At 43.7% G+C, this 19,014-nt stretch overlaps 2 protein-coding genes across 2 annotated transcripts in view; both read left to right on the top strand.

Annotated features, from left to right (window-relative positions):
* The window catches only part of GALNT2 (polypeptide N-acetylgalactosaminyltransferase 2), a 246,957-nt gene that overhangs the window by 33,211 nt on the left and 194,732 nt on the right, over positions 1–19,014 (top strand). The window lies entirely within an intron of this gene.
* On the top strand, positions 595–18,950 carry URB2 (URB2 ribosome biogenesis homolog). Its single transcript, XM_069852287.1, has 9 exons — positions 595–798; positions 1,204–1,380; positions 3,902–7,280; positions 9,312–9,472; positions 10,683–10,793; positions 11,579–11,821; positions 12,820–12,910; positions 15,051–15,190; positions 18,701–18,950. Exons 1-9 carry the CDS (start codon positions 673–675, stop codon positions 18,896–18,898), a joined length of 4,626 nt encoding a protein of 1,541 aa, XP_069708388.1. The 5' UTR covers positions 595–672; the 3' UTR covers positions 18,899–18,950.

The following is a 19,014-nucleotide window of genomic DNA, read 5'->3' as shown; positions in this document are numbered from 1 at the left end:
GGGGAGCGGGGCTGGGGGCCTGGGGTGGGGAGGGGGTCGTCCTGTGAGGGGGCTGTGAGGGTGGTGGGTAGTGGGGAAGGGTGGCCTGGAGGGCCTGGGCTGAAGCTGGTGGGGAAGGGTCCTGTGAGGGGGGTCTGGGGGTGCGGGGCTGTGCGGGAGGAGGCGGCGGTGGTGGCGGCGGGTTCCCCGATGTGGGGAGGCGAAGGGGAGGGCCCTGTTAGAGGGACTGGGGGCTGCTGGAGGAGAGGTGGGGAGCGGGGCTGTGCGGGGGGCCTCGCTGAGGGGGCCGGTGGGACGGTGAGGGCTGGGTGGCACCGGGGAGTGAGCCCTGGCAGAGGGTCTGGGGGACTGTGGGCTGTAGGGAACAGGGACCTGGGGGTGTGCGGGGTCTGCGAGGCTAAGGGGGTGTGAGGGACCTGGGATGTGTCGCTGAGGCCGGCAGGGAGGGCAGCACCGAGGGGTGAGGGCCCTGTCAGAGGGACTGGGGGGCCGGGAGCCGGTGGAGGGAGAGGTGGTGATGGGGAGTGGGGCCTCGGGGGCCCCTCTGAGGAGTAGGCAGTTGGGCTTGCGGGTAGGCACAGAGCAGTAGGTGCAGAGCTGCCTTCCCGGCCTGCTGTTTGGTGTGTGGTTCATCTGTGTCTCTTCCTTTCTGGAGGCCCGTCTGCTGTCCCCATGGCAGCGGTCTACTCTGGGGTTTACCTGAGGCTGAAAAGCGCCAAGACTTCTTGGGAAGACAAACTCAAACTCGCCCGTTTTGCGTGGGTTTCTCAGCAGTGCGTTCTGCCTAATAAAGAGCAAGTAAGTACTTCTTAATGTTAAAAAAGAAAGAAAAATATCTTGTTGGTTAACTGCAGCTGGGGATGAATTGGTTGATAGAACCCAGAACTGGTTGCTTAAACTTTTGACTCTAGGGAGTAGTGCAAATATAGCCCTAATGGTGAATTGTGGATGGCTCTTGATTTCTGTGTGGTTGTATGAAGTGTTTTCATAACATCCTCTTTCAGGTGGCTTTAGCAGAAGGGTCTGGTTTAAGACAGGAAGAGTCTTCCTTATAGCGTGTGTGTATTTTGTCTCCCAGATAGATGTGAAACCCCTGCCTCTGCTCATTCAGAGTCAGTTCTTGAGGCACGAGTGCTGTAATTGTGAAGAAGTCTTTTTCTTGCATGGAGGTTATTAAAGATTACTTTTCTCTTTTGTTAACAGGTATTACTTGATTGGGTAAGCCATGCATTGGTTGCATACTACAATAAGAAATTTGAACTGGAGGATGAAGTTGTTGAGAAACTCTGGGCATATCTAGATGATGTTATCCATAGCAGAAGACTACAGGATCTCTTAAAGAGTGGGAAGACAATAGGTCTCAGTTTTTCAGTTGCACAGGTAACTAAAACTGGATTTTTTGTAACGGGCTGTGTAGCAGCGTGTTTCTGCTACTGTATGTGACTCTTCCTCCCAGTGCAGGGTGTTGGGTGAAATATATAATAATTAATCGCATGGCTTTTAGGGCTCATAATAAAAATGTTTCTATTTCTTTTCTGGTGTACAATTTGTATTTGTGCAGCACAAAGGCCAAAAATGGCAGAGCCTTCTAATAATAACCTTAAAGTTAATCATCTTCTCTGTATTTTAACTTCTTCAAACTATCAGAGAGTGAACTGGTTTAAGTATTTCAGTAAAGACTTTCAGTAAGTAAAGACTCAGTTCTGTATGTTGATATTCAATATTATTTACTGCTTCTGTTGCTATTTTGTCTGCAAGTCTTGGGGAGGGAGAGGTTTTCCCTCACTGTAGGGCTCATCAATATGTTTGGCTGGAGTACTTGTGCAGTGTGACATTTTGTTCAACAAACCCCGCAGCTTCTTATGGTGGTCTGAACAGTGATGGCGCCAAATCATTTTTAATCTTACTCATATCATTTCAGCCTCAGCTGAAAGTGAATGGGTGACACCACAGTTACAGTTTAGAACTGAACCAAACAGTGTAACTTGCTGTTCAGCTTCCTGATTACAGAAATAGCAGAACTGGGGGGTGGCTGCAAATGCAGTCAAAATGGCTGGAAAAATGACCTTTTTAGTTGCAATCTGGTTGGAAGGAAGCCGGAGAAAGCTGTCGTTATGTGCAGAAATCGATTTGTGAAGTGGAGAATTGTTTGTGTGACATCTGTGCTTCAGAGATGCTATGCAGGAAGTATACCAAATTTAAATGAGGTCTGTCTGAAGGTGAGAGATACCGGTCAGAGTACCCTGCAGACCAAGGACAGAGGCGGCTGAGGGTCTAGTGGAAAGAATTTAAGGATCTGTTTTAGCCAAATTATGTTTGAACCAAGGAGATAAATGGTGCAGTACAAGGTGTAAGAAGGCAAATAAGATATTTAACTCTAGAAGCAAGGGAGATTTGTAAATTTTTACTGTTTGTTTTTTCCCTTTTTTTTTTTTTTCTTCTGACAAGATTATCTGGAAGAGAGGAAAGAGGATTAAAAAAGGGGGGTCAAAGGACAGAATTGTAGGGGTATCACAAAGCTTGAGAAAAGGAAGGGAAATGCAAGTTCAAGTAAAGGTTAATTCTTTAAAACAGTGTGCCCCTCAGAGTAGAGAGAACAGTCCTTCACATTTAGATATCAACGCAGGAAATTGGCTCTTTTAAAAATATTAAGATCGTAGAATAGTAGAATGGTTTGGGTGGGAAGGGACCTTAAAGATCATCTTGTTCCACCACCCCCCTGCCATGGCCAAGGTCACCTCCCACCAGACCAGGCTGCCCAAGGCCCCATCCAACCTGGCCTTGAACACCTCCAGGGATGGGGCCTCCACAGCTTTTCTGGGCAACCTGTGCCAGTGCTTACCATCCTCATTGTGAAGAATTTCTTCCTAAGACTAATCTAAATTCCCCCTCTCCAATTTAAAGCCATTCCCCTTCATCCTATCACTTCATGCCCTTGTAAAAAGTCCCTCCCCAGCTTTCCTGTAGCCCCTTCAGGTACTGGGAAGGTGCTGTAAGGTCTCCCCAGAGACTTCTCTTTCTCAGGCTGAACAACCCAAACTCTCTCAGCCTGTCCTAACAGCAGAGGTGCTTCAGCCCTCTGATCATCTTCGTGACCTCCTCTGGATATGTTCCAACAGTTCCATATCTTTCTTATGTTGGGGGTTCCGGAACTGGACACAATACTCCAGGTGGAGTCCCGTGAGAGTAGAGCAGAGGGGCAGAATTGCCTCCTTTGACCTTCTGGCCATGCTTCTTTTGATGCAGCCCAGGCTATGTTTGGCCTTCTGGGCTACAAGTGCACGTTGCTGACTCATGTTGAGCTTCTCATCAACCAGCACCCGCAAGTCCTTCTCCACAAATCGCATTGTCCCCCAGCTGCAGATTTGAAACTGCAGATTGCCTTGACCCAAGTGTTGGACGTTGTACTTGGCCCTGTAGAACCTCATGAGGCTCACACAGGCCCACTTCTTCATTTAGTTGTGGGCATTCCTATTGAATAAGCTTCTTGGGTCAAAGGTAGGAAGTATGTGTGTGTGGTTTTGTTTGTTTGGAATGTAATTTTGGGGACCTTGCAAGAAGGGACAAAGTTTGCCCCTGCTACCTTTCTGCAGGATCAACTGTTATAATCATGTATGGATAGTCTTACCCTGTTGCCAGTAGCACAGATGCTGAGGGAGGTTTTCCTCCCTCATAGTGTAGTGCAAAGGAATGCAGGGACCATTTTCTGGTCGGAGGAGCTTCTGCTTTGAGAACCACCATATGAGAGGCTCAGCAGCAGCTGTTGGCAGGTTCCTTTCTTCTTTCAGCCAGAGTTTCCAGACCGTGTTGTTGATTTATTATGAAGAGCTTTATCTTTGTGTGCAAAATTAACTGTGGGTGTTGTTGTTTTTTTTTTTTTTTTTCCCCTTTTAATCTTCAGGTCATAAATGAGAGATTGTCAGAGGCCTGTTCTCAAAAAACACAGCAAAACATTGGCACAGTGCTGAGTTGCTCCAGTGGCATTCTTTCCACTCCTTCACTCTCCATCATTTACACAGCAAAGTGTGAGCTCTTGGTTGATCTCTTGAGCAAGTTGTCCATGCTGGCATGTCAGCAGCTGGCTTCTGATGACACTGTGGGCTCCCAGGTGTTCAGCGTCCTCCAGCTTACCTTTGCTCAGTACCTCCTGATCCAGAGGCAGCAAACCAACCCAAATCGTGTGTTTGGGCAAGTGACAGGTCACTTGTTACAGCCATGTCTGCTCTTGAGGCACTTGCTGACTGTGAGGAGCTGGACGCAAGCTGATGACAACCATGTGCGTCAGCACCTGAGCAGGGAAATCCGAAACCAAGTAGAGACTTTGCTGCAGACTGGTTTGTTCCAGCCTGAGCTTTTCTCATCCTACAAAGAGGAGCTGCTGCCAGAACAGGAATTCCAGGAGAGGAAGAAAGGAGCTTTGAAAAGTCTTTTGCTGCCAGTCCACACAGTGCAGACCAAGCTGGGTGCTGACTTTTGTGAACCTGCCCTCCATGGAGCTGTTGTGGCTGGTTCAGTGTCCCTGCTATATAAGCTCTTTCTGGACTCGTACTGTAAGGTGGAAAACCATCTTGTGTGTTTCCACATGTTCAGCAGGCTTTTTGACTGTCTCCAGCTCTCTGGCCTACAGCAGGGCACAAGGGAGAATGTGCTCTCTCCTGCGGACTGGAGCACAGAGCTGCTTGCATTGGAACAGCTTCTGCACTTGGTGCTCAGCAACGATATCTATAATATTGCCAGTGACCGTATCCGGCACAAGGAAATACAGTTTGGGTTTTACCGCAAGCTAGCACAGATGTTGCTGAGTCACTCCCAAGCCTCCATCCCTGCTTGGTTCAGGTGTCTCAAACTTTTGATGTCATTGAACCACCTTATAGTAGAACCAGACTTGGATGACTTAGTGGCCTCAGCTTGGATTGATGCTAAGGCCTCTGAGCCGCGTACGAAGAAGCCTCAGGAGGCTCTCATTGACACCATGTTTCAGACCTATTCCAAGCTGCGACAGTTCCCGCGGCTCTTTGAGGAGGTGCTGACAGTCATTTGCCGGCCTGCTGCTGATGAACTGAGGCTGCCTGTCTTCTCTGCTGGCCTGACAGTAAAGCTTTGTGAGTGCCTCCTTGAACTGCCACCCAACCAGATTCTGGACGTTTTGTGTCTCTTTGTGGAGAAATGCCAGACCCTTATCGTTCCTGCTGTTGAAGGGTCAGCAGACATGGCCTTGAAGCTGCTGTCAGTGAGCTCGGTGCTGCACACTTTTCTGTTCAACATGAGGAGCCTGGATGATATCACTCCTTCCCCTGTGGTCCTTCGCACTCAGAGTCTGCTGGCAAAGATGCGGACGGGAATAATTCAGCCGCTGATAGAGCTGCTGCAGGCTCCTAGAAGAAAGAGAGAGAAGTTGGACCTTTGGCTAAGAAAGGCCAGTGACTCTGCTCTCCTTCTTGTTTACACTTGGGTTGAGGTAGACGCTTTGTTTGGTGTTAGCTGTAGTAAATACGTGTCTCCAGCCACTGAAACTGCTGGTGCTGTTACTGCATCTGCTGCAAGGCATGGAGGCGTTTCCACTTTCCTCCCTGGTATGGAGGAGCAGTGCTGGGAGAGAGTCATGGAACTTGCAAATAGTTTTGCCTCCACTAGTAAATATTGCTTAGAACTGCTCACACTTCAGAAAATGAAGATGATCTTAATGCAGACCAAAGCTGACCTACGTGCCTTGCAGCAAGCTGCGGCTTTTATCCTGGAGTCTGGGAGATCCAGCCTAAGCAGGGGAGAATCTGAACCATGGGATGGAGATATCAGCACAATAAGTGATCTCACCTACCCCACAGCCCACTGGCACCTCGTCGTCTCCAACCTGACTATCCTGTTGCCGTATATTTCCCTGAAAGATGTAGAGTACATTGCAGATGTTCTTCTAGAGACGTTAGTATTGGCCAAAGCTCAGGAAGCTGATACAGACCTGGAGCCTTCCATCAGCATTGGAAAGTTATCTCTTGGTTTGATGCATAGCTCCTTTCTACCGGAAATGAAGGTCTTGCATTGTGCTTTTCTTACCAGTCTTATTAATAAGTTTGCTAGGGTGCTGCCATCTGCTGCCAAGGATTCAGTAGATCTGCCACTTCAACAGCTGTCTGTGGGTAATATCCCTTGGCATGAAGAAATACTGGCCTCTTGCAGACCTGTTGATGCACTGGAAAAACCATCAGAAAACAAACTGCCGAACAATGAGCTCAGCTTGTCTTGGAAAACACTGGAGAAAGTTGCCCAATGTGTAGTATTGTTAGCAAAAAATGACTGCCCTGTCATCCTGAAAGAAAGTCAGCTGGAAAGCTGTTTGGGTTTGCTAGAAATTGCTTCTCTGATGAAACTAGATGGTCTTCTTCCCTCTGACTGTACCCGATGTTTCCTGGTGCTGCTGTCCCTGCTAACCAATACCAAGGCCAGTGCCTCTTGTAGCAAGCTGCTGTTACTGAAGTTTTTTAGTACGTGCTTCCACCTCCTGAGGTGCCTGCAAGCTGGCAGGAATGCCAACTCTGTTTTTAAGGTGTTTCATGCCAGCGATGTTCTTGAGGCTGTCATGACCTCCCAGCTCACAGCTAGCAAATTCTTCACTGATGTTTTGACTGTTCCTGTTGAGGCACAGTATCTCCAGGAAGTCCAAGCCTTTTTGGAAAGCTTTCTGCAGATGATTATTGAAAGAAAGCAAAGCGTGAGGCTCAACTTGGAAAAGTTCATGTCGTTCCTGATGAGCTGCAAGACAGATGTTGGTGCAGCCAAAAGCAAGGGCTGGAAAAACTGGAATCCCACATCTGGGCAGTTAATGCTCATGGCATTCACTACACTGTGTCATGTCATCACACTCTACCTTCAGCAGCTGCCAGAAAAGAAGCTGCGCTCTGCGGATGTACTGTCTGCGCTCTTGGAGCCAGTAGTTCTGCAGATGGTCAGAACTGTTGAACACGGTCTTCAGAGTAACACCCCAAACCAGCCTTTGCCTATAGCATTTATACCATCTGTCACTACTCTTCTCCAAGCAGATCTGAGCCATGCTGTGCAGAAGGACTGGCAGAAGTTGCCCATTGGGTTTTTGGAGCAACCTCGTATTAAACTGTACCAGAAGTTTTATTCTCAGATACTGAGAGAGCTGCCCTGTGCAGGAGATAATCTGCAGTTCCTTCAGCCCGCATTGCAGTTCCTAACAGTCTTCTGCTCGGTGCCAGAGCTGTATCCTGGAAAAGAAACTGCAGTCATGGTTGTTTTTGCTATAAAAAAGCTTCTCACTGGTATGAAAACTCCCTCTCTCCGCTTCCTTTGCTAATTTTGCAGCACAGAGGCGAGTTAAAAGCCATTTAGGAAAACATAACAGCTTTTTGAAAAGTCTGTATCTCTTTACTTGTGTGAAAGCAGTAGGATACCTTTTTATAAACCTGTAACGGGTAAATTTTCACGGGGGCAGTGTTGTTGTACCTGGACCACAGCCACCATTTAAATTTGTAATGATCTCCTGGAAGATGCAAACATTCTAATAGAATCGAGGTCCTTATCTGCTCATCCCTGTAGAGTATTTTGACAGTAACCATAATCTCAGCTACTTACTCCTGTAGAGCGTTTTGATAGTAACTGGAACGTGGTAATCCGTCTGGATGTGGGGCTGAAGGTGCAGTGACCTGCTACTCATGTAGCTGATAGAGTAGGCACCACTGAGGCAGCTGTTGTGCACGAGTCAGATCTGATATGTGTTACCTGAGGATCTCCAAGGACCTTGCAGTAAAATACTCATCTATTTTTGTATCTGATAGGCAAGGTTATAAACCAATGGAAATCTAACTTAGGATGCCGAACACCCTTAATTCTGATAAAGTCTATGTGAGATTGGCAGATCGGTCCTTTTATCCACATCAAATAAAGAGTCGGAGCTAGAAATTACATGAAAAACCTCTCTTGCCGACTGTATGACCTAATGGCTCCCTTACATAGTTGTTCAGAAAGCGAGGTGAACTAAATGCAGCATAGACATAACTTTTCTCTGACTTCTCCGAACAGCTTCAGTTTGTCAAATTTACTGCTAGCATGCTTAAGTGCAGTGGTCTCCAAACGTTTTTGATTGTACTTACCTATCAGTAAAAAAAAAATAAAAAAATTGAGCATGCAGTCTTAATATACGTTTATAAATTATACGCGCGTGCTACTCTATACTGGATACATTGCAAAGCATGTACAAAAAAAGTTTTAAAATGTGAGGTAAAGATGAAACAAGCACTTTTTACATTTGGTTTTATTTATTGAAGACATTTTATTTATAACTCGCACCTCAGTGTAGTCTTGTGCACTCTTTGGGATGTGCACACCCCACTTTCGAGGCTACTGCTCAGGTGCACTATTGTCATCATCTTGATGTTTATATTGGCATTAGGTCGTTAGGAACAGAGCACAGCTCTGTAAAATCTAAGCTGATCTTGAATTTGCACAGCTGACTGAGCTATAGCTTACACATAGATACAGGCTTAGTCTGTCTCTTCCCTGGCCTGCATTTTGACCCTTCAGTGTTGTGGGGTTTGGTAAGGGCTCTCAGAGCAGGGATTTTGCACTACAACTAGGGACCATGAGTTCTTATCAATTGATGTAATTGCTTTTTGCTGACTTTTCTTTCTCTCATCCTCGGCCTCGCTTTACCAGACTAAGACTGGTAATGTGCTTTAGCCTGGCGACGTAATTAATAACCATAAAAAGCTGTAAGAATTTCTGGTTAATAAGTAAAGTATTTAAACTCATGAAATACGGATTTCTGTTGAAGACAACTTTCAGCATTGCCCCAGACCCTGTGGATAGTTGAGGAACTTAAAAATAAGCCTTCGGGATTAATTAAGATACAAGTTAGTTGAGGACAGTCTATGTAGTAATAATTGAGTGGGTGGGAAGTGTGGCTTATGATCAGCAGAGGCCTGAACTCTGTTGGCTTAATGTTTTTGTGACTTCTGATGGCTCTCTGGCCGGCATTTGTAGTCAAGCCCTGTGGCTCGTTTAGCCTAGTCCTTGGCTTCTGTGCATGCCTTGCTGTAACATTTCCATACTACTAAAGGCTTTTTTTTTTTGGTATGAGTGCTCTGTGAACCCTAGGGTAGAAACACTTGAGAACAGCAATTCATTGCACTAGTGAGGAGAGAGGTAACGGGAAAGCTAGAGGCCCTCTATGCATTTGAATGTTAACCTGTACCCATAAAGCTGTTTTAAAGTTCAGTTTGCCCTGTTCCTACCCATGGAAGTCCCTGTCTTTGGAATTGATTAAGATATGCTTGTGTCTCTTGAATATGCAGGTCCTGCAGTCCCAACCCAGGTGATCCAAAGTATGGAGGTGGAGCTAACAGAGGTGCTTGTCCAGCTGCTGGGAAACTGCTCTGCTGAGGAGTTTTATGCTGTAATGAGACTGGTGCTGCAGGGACTTGAAATGAGGAATGTTTGGCAACAGAAGGCTAAAGTAAGGCGTGAGCTTAGTTTATTATCAACTCCTTTCTTCAGTCTTCTATATGTTGAAAAACTTTTTGGCTGAGTGATGTCTGATAAATATTTTTTTCCTCTTCCTGCTTTTTATTCACTAGTCAGGTCAAATTAATTTACATGGTTGAGGGATTGTTGACTGCTGAGATATGTTCTGAATACAAATTGAGAGAGGAGGAAAGATCATGGAAACCTACTGGAAAAACTTTCTGTCCAGCTTAAGGACTCAGCAGTCTTAACTCCATGTATTGTCAATGGAAATCACGCAGCTATGATGTTACAGGCCATGCTGAGGACTTCTTTATGCTTGCCAATGAGAGCTCTTGCACAGGAGATACTGGCAGTCAGTGAGTTTAACCACTGTTTGCCTGTGGCTCTTAACAGGGTTAAAGGCGGTTTTACAAGTGCTGGTATTTTTAAGTAAAACCAAAACCACAGCTGTGCTTTTGCTATTTGTCTCTGTAAAGACTTCGGCTCTTTAATAACCAGATACTACTCGGTAGCTTTTTAAATACTGTGCCTTTCTCCAGAGCACTGTAAGCAGCAGTCATGATATGTGGAACACTCCTGGCAAAAATATCCAGCTGTACCCTCCATGGAAAGCTCAGTGACTTGACAGTTAAACTCAGGGGTTTATCAGGCTCTCTCGGATTTGTCAGAAATAGACACAAATGTACTGCATCAATTCTTTATTTTCTAAAATGTCTTTATAAAAATATATCTGGAATTTCTGTACTATGTATATTGTTCCTGTCACTTGATTATAGTACATAATGTTTCTTTGAACAGTCTGTTGTAACAGCCAGCAAGTAAAAAAATACCTCTGCCAAATGCAGCATTCTTAGCATATAGTGTACCTGTGACCCTGTATTCCCCCAGTTTCCCTCTGTTATCTAGTGGCAGTTGAAAGAGAAGGCTTTCCTTTCTTACAAATCACATAAGCCTTGTTGTTGATTCTAAAATAAATGTATCATGCAGTACATTTGGGCCAGTGCTGCTCAGCATATTGGATTTTGTTGAGCTGCAGCTTCCTTCACGATTTTCAGAGAGATCTGTTGGTGAGAAGGCTTTCATGTGTCAAGGCTCTGGTAATGCTCAAAACTGCCACTGCCCTTCAAAGAGCTCTTCTGTACTTGAAAGGAGCCAGCGCATCTTCTATCTGTGACTGATCATCAATCTGCTTTCTGCAGGAAGTACTGTCGGCTGTTACACTAACCAAATTGTTGCTCAGATGCCCATTAAATGGAGACAAAGAGAAAGCTTTCTGGTTTGCCAGCCCACAGATAATCACAGCTTTAGCTGTAAGTATCTCTTTAATGTAACTTGGTTACCTATCCCTTTTATTTATTGGAGTCTGTAGTAGTTATATCTAACGTACACAGAGGCATACAGGAACAAAAAAGTTGTGAATACTAGATAAATCCATACCAGATTCACCTACACTTTTTTGTCTAGACCCCTTCTCTTCTTCCTGAAGTAAATCTCCTCCTGTGAGTGTGGTGTGTAGGTCATCCTTTTCTTATTACTAGTAATTTTCTGGGACTGCTCTGTGTCATCTGGAGCTTGGTAGAAGCTTGTCAGGTTGCAGAGGAGGGAGTCTGAGTTTCCTGTCCTTCCTTCTGACCAAAGGAGAATGTATCTGTCAGCCATGTGATGTGTGTTTTTCTTCACTCATGGTGATGGTGTCTCTAGACCAGAATTTGTCCAACCTTGGCTCTCCAATGCCTAGGAACTGTAAGCCTGTAATTTCTGGCCTTTCTTGGTAGGTTGGTGTGCTTATGAAGGAGATAACTGCATCAATGCATTTGTGTGAGAAGGTGCAACTAGATGTTGGTTGTCAGGGGACTGGAGAATACTTGGAACACTCCAGTGCTCCACACTCACAGCAGTGTTTGCTTGAAATATCCTCACACAGGGTGCAGTTGCATGAACCTGGCGAAAGTACAGGAGTCTCCCTACCAGTACAACTTGTACTGTTCTAGTTCCGTTGACTCAAGTCAGAGCAGAGCATTATGGTTCTCCAATGAGCAAATGCTAGTGATAGGTGGCTAAATACACTCATGATTTGTTTCCCCATTTCTTGTAGATGCAAGCCAAAGAGGCCTGTCAGGACCAATCACTGATTTCAACCATAGTTGTACCTATTCTAGAGACTGTAGCAGCTCTGTTAAGGCAAGGAGAAGGGATTCTCTTGAATCCACACCATGTGGCATTGGCATTCAGCATCCTCCTAACAGTCCCTCTGGATCATCTGAAGACAGAAGACTATCGCAGTGTCTTCCTGGGAGTCCATGAAGTACTATTCTCTGTTGTGCAATGTCATCCAAAGGTACATCTGTGAGGGGATGGCTAGAGAGGGAAAAAGGTAGACAGAACCAAAGCTGAGGTTGGTGATGAGAAAATAATTTTTAGTATTGATTTTGAAATAATTTATCCTGATAGTATGAAAGTGCTTTGTACTGCTTGTCGTTTAAGAGGCTATGAATCTCAAAATCACATTCAGTTGCCCTCTTGCTTTGTTTTATGCTTGCAGTGTTGGTCTTTGGCAGCAGATTGCTTAATGACATCTGATGCTAGATTAGAATGAAACTTTCCCTTCCTATGATTGATTTCTAGAAGGAAAAATGATTGACACTCTAGGACCTTATTTTCAGTGGCCATCAAGATTCTTTAGCCCTTTGAAAACAGGGCTTAGACATATTAGAAGTTGGTGACCTTCAAACATTGTACCATCCTGGTGCTTTTGTCAGCCTTTTGTCATGGGAAAATTAAGACTTGGTAGGACAGAGGTGGAAGGACAAAGGAAAGGGGCCTCATGAGTTTGTATTAGGACTGAGAGAGAAAAAAGTTAAAGACGGGAAATGGCAAATTCTAGAAGCAAGGCAGTATGTGTTACTAGAATGCCCTTACAAAAATCCTGTGGTAGAAGCTGTCTATCCAGGCTATTTTCACACAGTGATCTGTGGTGTTACAGGACCCTGCGTTCTGTGAATCTGTCTGGCTACACAGGTTTTCTACCAGCAAGAGCAAATTCCCTGGTCATTACAGTACTAAATCAAATTCTGCTTTGGAGAGGTGGAATAAATCTAATATGATGTTTACTTGTTATTTATGTTTTATTATGGCCAGGATTGCAGTTTTGCTCCAGGATTCTCTTGTTTTAGATACTGTATAGATACAGAATGAAAAGATAGTCTCTGCTCCTGAGAGCTGTATAAGCTATATAGTTCCTTTCACGGGAAATTGTGTCCCTCAGACTGTGGGGTGGTGTAACTCTACCCTGTCCACTCCTTTTACTACAGGTGTTTTTATTTCATGTCTTTGCAGGTGCTATTGAAAGCAGCACCATCCTTTTTGAGCAGTTTCCATCGTCTAGTTGTTTCTGTCATGCATGAAGGACGTCAGAAAGGAGACAGAGGTACTGTATCTTTTCCTGTTTTGCACTATATATACACACTGTAATTCTGTATGTTCTAGAAGAGGAGATGCAAAACAGAGCAGTCTGACACCAGAAGCCAAGTACTCAAAACCTAGCTGTGGCCTTGGAACCATTAGTCCTGTGTGTCCCTTGTGTGAAATTGAGGATGAGCTTTGTAGTGTTGTGGGCTTATGAAGATAACTGGGGCTCCTGTGAAGCTGCATGCAGAAAGCACTGCTTTAGTTAGTAAGGGATTCTTCACTGATAGGCTGGCAAGTAGACAGGAACCAGTAAGGCTTGCAGTGCCCAATTTCTGCTCTTCCTATACACCTCTGTGCCTGAAAGCATAGTGACTGAACGCTGGTGATAACATGCTAATGTGCCTGAGTTATAGCCCCAAATAGATCCTGCTAAATGGAGCTTCCTGAGACGGGAACTATGTTTACTACAGACCTGAATTGTCACCTGAATTGTTCTGTGCTAAGCATAAAGCCAGACCCTTACATGTATCTGAAGCATTGGAACTAGATAACATGTCTGTATGTCAAGGATTTGGAATTAGTGTAGTTAAATATTTCAAAAGGACAAGAAAAAAAAAATATAAACACTTACTGGAAGTTATCAAAGAGTTTACATTGTCAAAGTAACCAAGTCAAAGATGTTCACAGTGGTTAAGGTAATCCTCCCACGCATTATGCTGGTCAGGACACAAATATTCTGTCATCAGTAGTGGTGACCTTTTGAGACAAGTTGACCTTGTGACCCGCAACGGCTTGTATCCCAGCTTTCCACTAATGCCCTACAGCTTATTCCATGTTCAGATGTATCTCAGCATGTATGTTACCCCAAACTGTGAGCAAATGTAAGTGTATATACGTGTCATGGAATATACTAACAAAACCTCAATGATAGAGGAAAAGGTATGTTAAACTGGTGCCAAACTTGGTGTCATGATTTAGCCCCAGACTGGTGTAATTAGCAACTAAATGTGAGTAGTTGTGTTCCCAGTGAGGTCTGTATTAGATGCTGGCCATCAAAGAAGAGGACTTGACCCTTGTTATCCCTCAGTATGAGGGATATGAGTATGATGGAATACTCTGTTGATCAATTTTGGGTCTCCTGTCCTATCCGCTCCTTCCTGCAGTTGCAACTGGTTTTTGCCCCTTTCATTTAGGGCATTCCAGCAAATTGAGAATGGCTTTCGTCTCCACAGGGAGAAATGTAAGCAACGGTCTTTCTGCACACAAGTGCCCTGTTACTTGGTAGTAATCATAAATTTTAAGCGTTATCACTTCTAGGTACAGACACTGTCCAAAACCAGTTAACTTTCAGAACATGAAGTTACCTAGGTGTGACCTAGCTGAAAAGTTAGAAAACTGATTCTACTTTAGCTCAAACCAGAACAGTTTAGAGAGTGTGCCAGCTTCTGTAATATATTTACGTAAGGCAGGGCTCACAGGAAACTTAGGGGTACATGGTGTCCTAAAGTTTAAAAACATGCTGCGTGTCTTTACAGGATTGTTTTAATTTCATAACAGAAAACATGAAAGTAATTTCCAGATTTCCCTTCTGCCTTTTGTTTGTTAGTTCTCTTCATTCACCGCCTACTGAAAGGGCAAATTTTTATGCAATTGCTGCAGTCTCACTTTAAATATCTCCAGTGCTGTTGCTTCTGCTGCTGTATTCCATGTAATAAATCTCATCAGAAAGCTTTCTCACTATGCTATTTCTAAGAGATATCTTCTGATTTTCTGTAGGTAAAGAATATAATTTTCCATTCTACTTGTCTGCTGTGCAGTACTAGTTTTGGGGACTGAATCATGGAAGGGACCGCAGCTGCTCCCTTTAGCACTTTAGCATATATAACAAATACATTTTGCCTTGCAGTGCATGTGGAGCAGGAATTGGTGTGGTCTTACAAAATAACCATTGGAAGAGATGCACATGGCATGTTGTGGGGTTGTGTGGGGCCTCTCAGCTGTGGCTTGATAGGAAGAGAAGATAAAATGGGCAAACTGGGATTGGCTTCACATAGTTCAAGAATCATAGGGAAGACTGGGTGATTCTTTGTTGTTTGGTTTTTTTTTTCCCTGGTGTTTTTAAGGTTTAAAGCCAGACTGCAACTTGCTTTCTGTTTCAGGCATCACAGATGAGTTTGAAGTTATACTGAAGTGTGCACACTTGGTGGAACGGATGTATACTCATATCGCTGCAGAAATGGAAAATTTCACTGTGTTTTCTTCTTTCATTGTGGCTCAGTATGTGACTGAATTGCAGAAGGTAACATTCCCATCCATCTGGAAAGTGCCATGGTATTGTGCTGACTTTGGCATTCCTGTTCCAAAGGCAGATGTGTTAAGTCTTGTAAAATCTGTGAAGTTATCAAAGCTACTGTACCTCTTGGGGATGCAGGTTTGATACAGACTCTTGGTTGCTTTGCTCAACAGTTCCTGAGAGGCTTTCTTACCCAGTTCCTGAAAACTTACTAAAAGTGTGGTCTGTGTGTTTTTTTTTTTTAAGGCAAAACAATGCAATACCTACTTACAAAATAGGTTTGCTTTTCTGTCACGTTGAGTAGTGTTTTTTCTCCATGCAATCATTAGGTTCTTCTCCCAGATAGTCTTAGTTGTCCAGGATTGATAGCAGGTAGGGGCCCCTTGAGGAAAGTAATGGAGAAAAATTATTGTGGAAAATGTCATTTAATCTGATGTAAATGAGTGGGTAAATGGAGAAAATGTACCGAACAGGAGAACTGTTAGCTTTTCCATAATTCTCCTTCCATAACAAAGATATCATTCTCATCCTTTCTGAAAACAACTATTCCTGTGAGCACCAGAGCCAGATCAGTAGCTTCTTCCAACCGTAAGTTCAAGTTGTTATTCTGTTCAGCCTAATGGATTTAGATTTCACCAGGGTTCAAATGCTGATGGTGTTGCAGATTGATTATCTGTGGCTCTGCCTGGACCTGGGCTGAAACACAAAAAGGAATTTTAGCCCTTGGTTTTAAGGTCTCACCAGAAAAATATTCTAAATGGTCTTATGTTTTTGGAGGCTTATAGTGTAATGCATGTGACTAACCATGAAGATTGTGATGTGGTTTAAACTTGGTTGCCTTCTTATTGCTTGTCTTTTTCCTAAAGTTTGGGAGCGAAACAGTGGGATGTGTAATTTTTTTAGCCATGCTTAGCATTTCTGGTACGTTGATTATTTACATAGTAAACAGCAGTTCAGCAAATAACTAGGTACAAATTACTATGAAGACCATTTCTGCTCTCTTTAACTGTCTCTGAAATCTGTTAACTGCTGGTTGGAGAGCCTTCAGTCAGAAGGCCTGACGTGAATTGTCAAATGACCTTTCCAAGTTAAAGGACACTTACTCAATATTAGCAGTGTACAAAGTCTCATGAGACTTCTGGGAAAGTTTTCTACAATAATTATCACTGGGAAATGGAAGGTGATGGATGATAGCTGAAACCACGGATCAGTAATGTATGCATGGAACCTCTGGGCATGGAAAGGGGAATTGGTGTAGTGAGCCACCAGGCGCTATGACAAAGGGGTGTGTATTCTGTCTGACAGAATAGATAGGTCACAAGTAGGTGATGATTTATTTGCTCGTTAGACTGGTGAGAATTGATGGATATTCGAGGAAAGGGAGGCCTCAGCGTGCCTGTCTTAAGGGGGCAGGTACACATCTTTCATGTTGCACTGCAGAGGGAGAGAAAAACTCCTTTAACTATTCATCTCTTCTGAGTCAAGTTCAGTGGCTTTTAGCCTGCGATCTGAAGACCCTGGGTATCCATCAGAGGAAAAACCATGTTGTTAGATTTAAATGTTTATATAGGCATCTGCATACTTACTGAAACCCTTTTGAGGGCCTGCAAACTGAAACCGATGAAAGCTCCTGGCCTAAACAGTCGCTTACTCCTGAAGTAGTTGTGTAACTGTTCCCTCAGTGCTTCCTCTTTGTACCAGGAAATAAAATAACCTTGTGAATTATTTTGTGTTAGTCTAGAAAGATTCCTCGCTGGAGTGGGTGGTGTCTATAGCCTCTTTCATACTGTTGACAGTGCTTTTTCCTTCTTGTTAGTGAGCAGTTGCCTAATTCAGCAATAGTGAAATACCTCTTCACACATTCAATGTCTCACATCGAGTGCTCTGTAATGCTTGACAAATCGGTTGTGCTAACTATATAAACCATAAAACACTTAGAAGCATAATTAACTGCCAGCCAGTAGTGGCAGCTATTTAAATCTTTGGTTCTGTTTTCCATAATGTTATTGGAGCGTGTTTATAGGAAACTGCACTGCAAAGCAAGAATGACCTAAATAAGGCATGGGTCCAGATTAATTTGTGATGTAAGGGGTAGAGTTCCATTAACTGCAGCTCTAAGGTATCTGCTTATCCCAAATGGGACATCTGGTCCATTTTGTCAATAGCTGGGGGTTTTCTTGTCCCTGTTGTCTGTTATCATTTCTCTGCCCTAGGAAGGGTCAGCCTAGTGCATTCACTGGGAATTATGATGCCCAACCATTCTGTTACGTTAGTGCATGGTGTAGGGAGAAGAACACCTGTTACAAACCAACCAATAAATAGACCAACTAACATAAAGGGGGGAAATGACAAACTTTTGGACATGCAAACTCATCAGGATCATGGATCGAAATAAGGGCTTATATGACTGCTCTGTGATTTTCCCAGCTGTGTTAGCAGGTCTAATAAAATATACTAGCTGGCTTACATTTAGGGCAGAAAGAGAGCAGGAGCCTGTCACAGTGATTAGGACTGCACTTCATTAATGGAAAGTTTATTAGCTGCCTCAGGAAGAAAGAAGTCTGAATTTTAATGATGGTTTTTTATGTAATTTTCGTTATGCCTGGAGTGCAGAGACTTGTGTCTGGAGGCATAAAGCTGATTTTAGGATTCAGCAAAGATAAGGTGTGGTTCTGTGGCAAAAATAATGTCATTGTGCCAAAGGCCCACACCCCCTCAGGCAACAAAATGTTTAGTAAGTGATTGTGAGCACAGGACAAAGTCCAGTTAGCCTGGAGTACCAGAGGATTCCAGGATCAGCACTGGTATTTCTGGTTGTAGTGGTGGTTCTGCCAGTTGTGGGCATGAGCAGGGGTAATGGCAGGAGCAGGGCACTGAGTCCCAAGTCATTCATCATATTCTTTCAACTTTCTGCATGACTTCAGGCAAGGTACCTGATTTCTGATGTAAAACAGATCAAGGAAATGGAAATCTCCTGAGCTTTTTGAAGGCTTCTTTTGTTAAGGCTTAGATGTTGAAGTCCTCAGATACAGATTGTTAGATAAATATCAGGTTATTAAGTGATAAATTAAAATCAATTGACTACCCAATGTAAATTCTAGAATAGCCTAAAGGAAGTGCTCATTTGAAGCTGAGACTTAGCAGTGTACAGCTAGTATGAGAGATTAAAGATAAGTCATCCAGGGTGTGTATTTTAGGGTTTTTCAATAACAGTTTTTCTGCTGAGAAATTTTCATGTGATACCAAGATGATCAGTGTCTTTGCCTCTGCAGCAATGTGTACAGTAGCGCTTTTGTTTATTTTATAGCAAGGGGCGTGCTTGTTCTGCAAAACATGTTTGCAAAAATCAGGAAAATATTGCACAAGTCAAAATCTTGGATTTTATCCTATAGGCTTTTCCAGATGGTCTGATGCACTGGATAACACGTTGTCAGCATTTAATGTATACTGAATGTGGAAAGGATGTTTTCTTGCCTTTTTGTCTTCAAGTTTAATGCAATTTTGTTCTTCTCGTAGGTGACTTTGCACCCGGCTGTGAAGAAACATCTCACAGAAGGGATATATCGCATCCTTGACCTTTGCATTGAACGGGACATCAAGTTCTTAAATGCATCATTACCGGCTGGTGTAAGCGAAGTCTTTAAGGATCTGTATAATGACTACAACCACTACCACAAAGCAAAAAAACAGGGGGAGGAAAAGTATACTGCGTGATGAATCCTGCCTGGTGCTGCATAATCAGTTAGGAATTGATCTTACAGCACTCGAAATCTGTAGTTGCTGTTCGGTTGGGATGACTAGTAAGATCAAATTTGAAGAGGGTCCTCTAA

Source organism: Phaenicophaeus curvirostris, chromosome 2, assembly GCF_032191515.1.
Source record: "Phaenicophaeus curvirostris isolate KB17595 chromosome 2, BPBGC_Pcur_1.0, whole genome shotgun sequence".
Taxonomy (NCBI): Eukaryota; Metazoa; Chordata; class Aves; order Cuculiformes; family Cuculidae; genus Phaenicophaeus; species Phaenicophaeus curvirostris.
The sequence above is the reverse complement of the archived record's forward strand: the minus strand, read 5'-3'. Positions and strand labels throughout refer to the sequence as shown.

Coding starts and splice junctions, on each gene's coding strand:
- URB2 (XM_069852287.1), top strand. CDS start 673: ATGGCAGCGGTCTACTCTGGGGTTTACCTGAGGCTGAAAAGCGCCAAG. Junction 799..1,203: donor TTCTGCCTAATAAAGAGCAA/GTAAGTACTTCT, acceptor TTTTGTTAACAG/GTATTACTTGATTGGGTAAG. Junction 7,281..9,311: donor TATAAAAAAGCTTCTCACTG/GTATGAAAACTC, acceptor TTGAATATGCAG/GTCCTGCAGTCCCAACCCAG.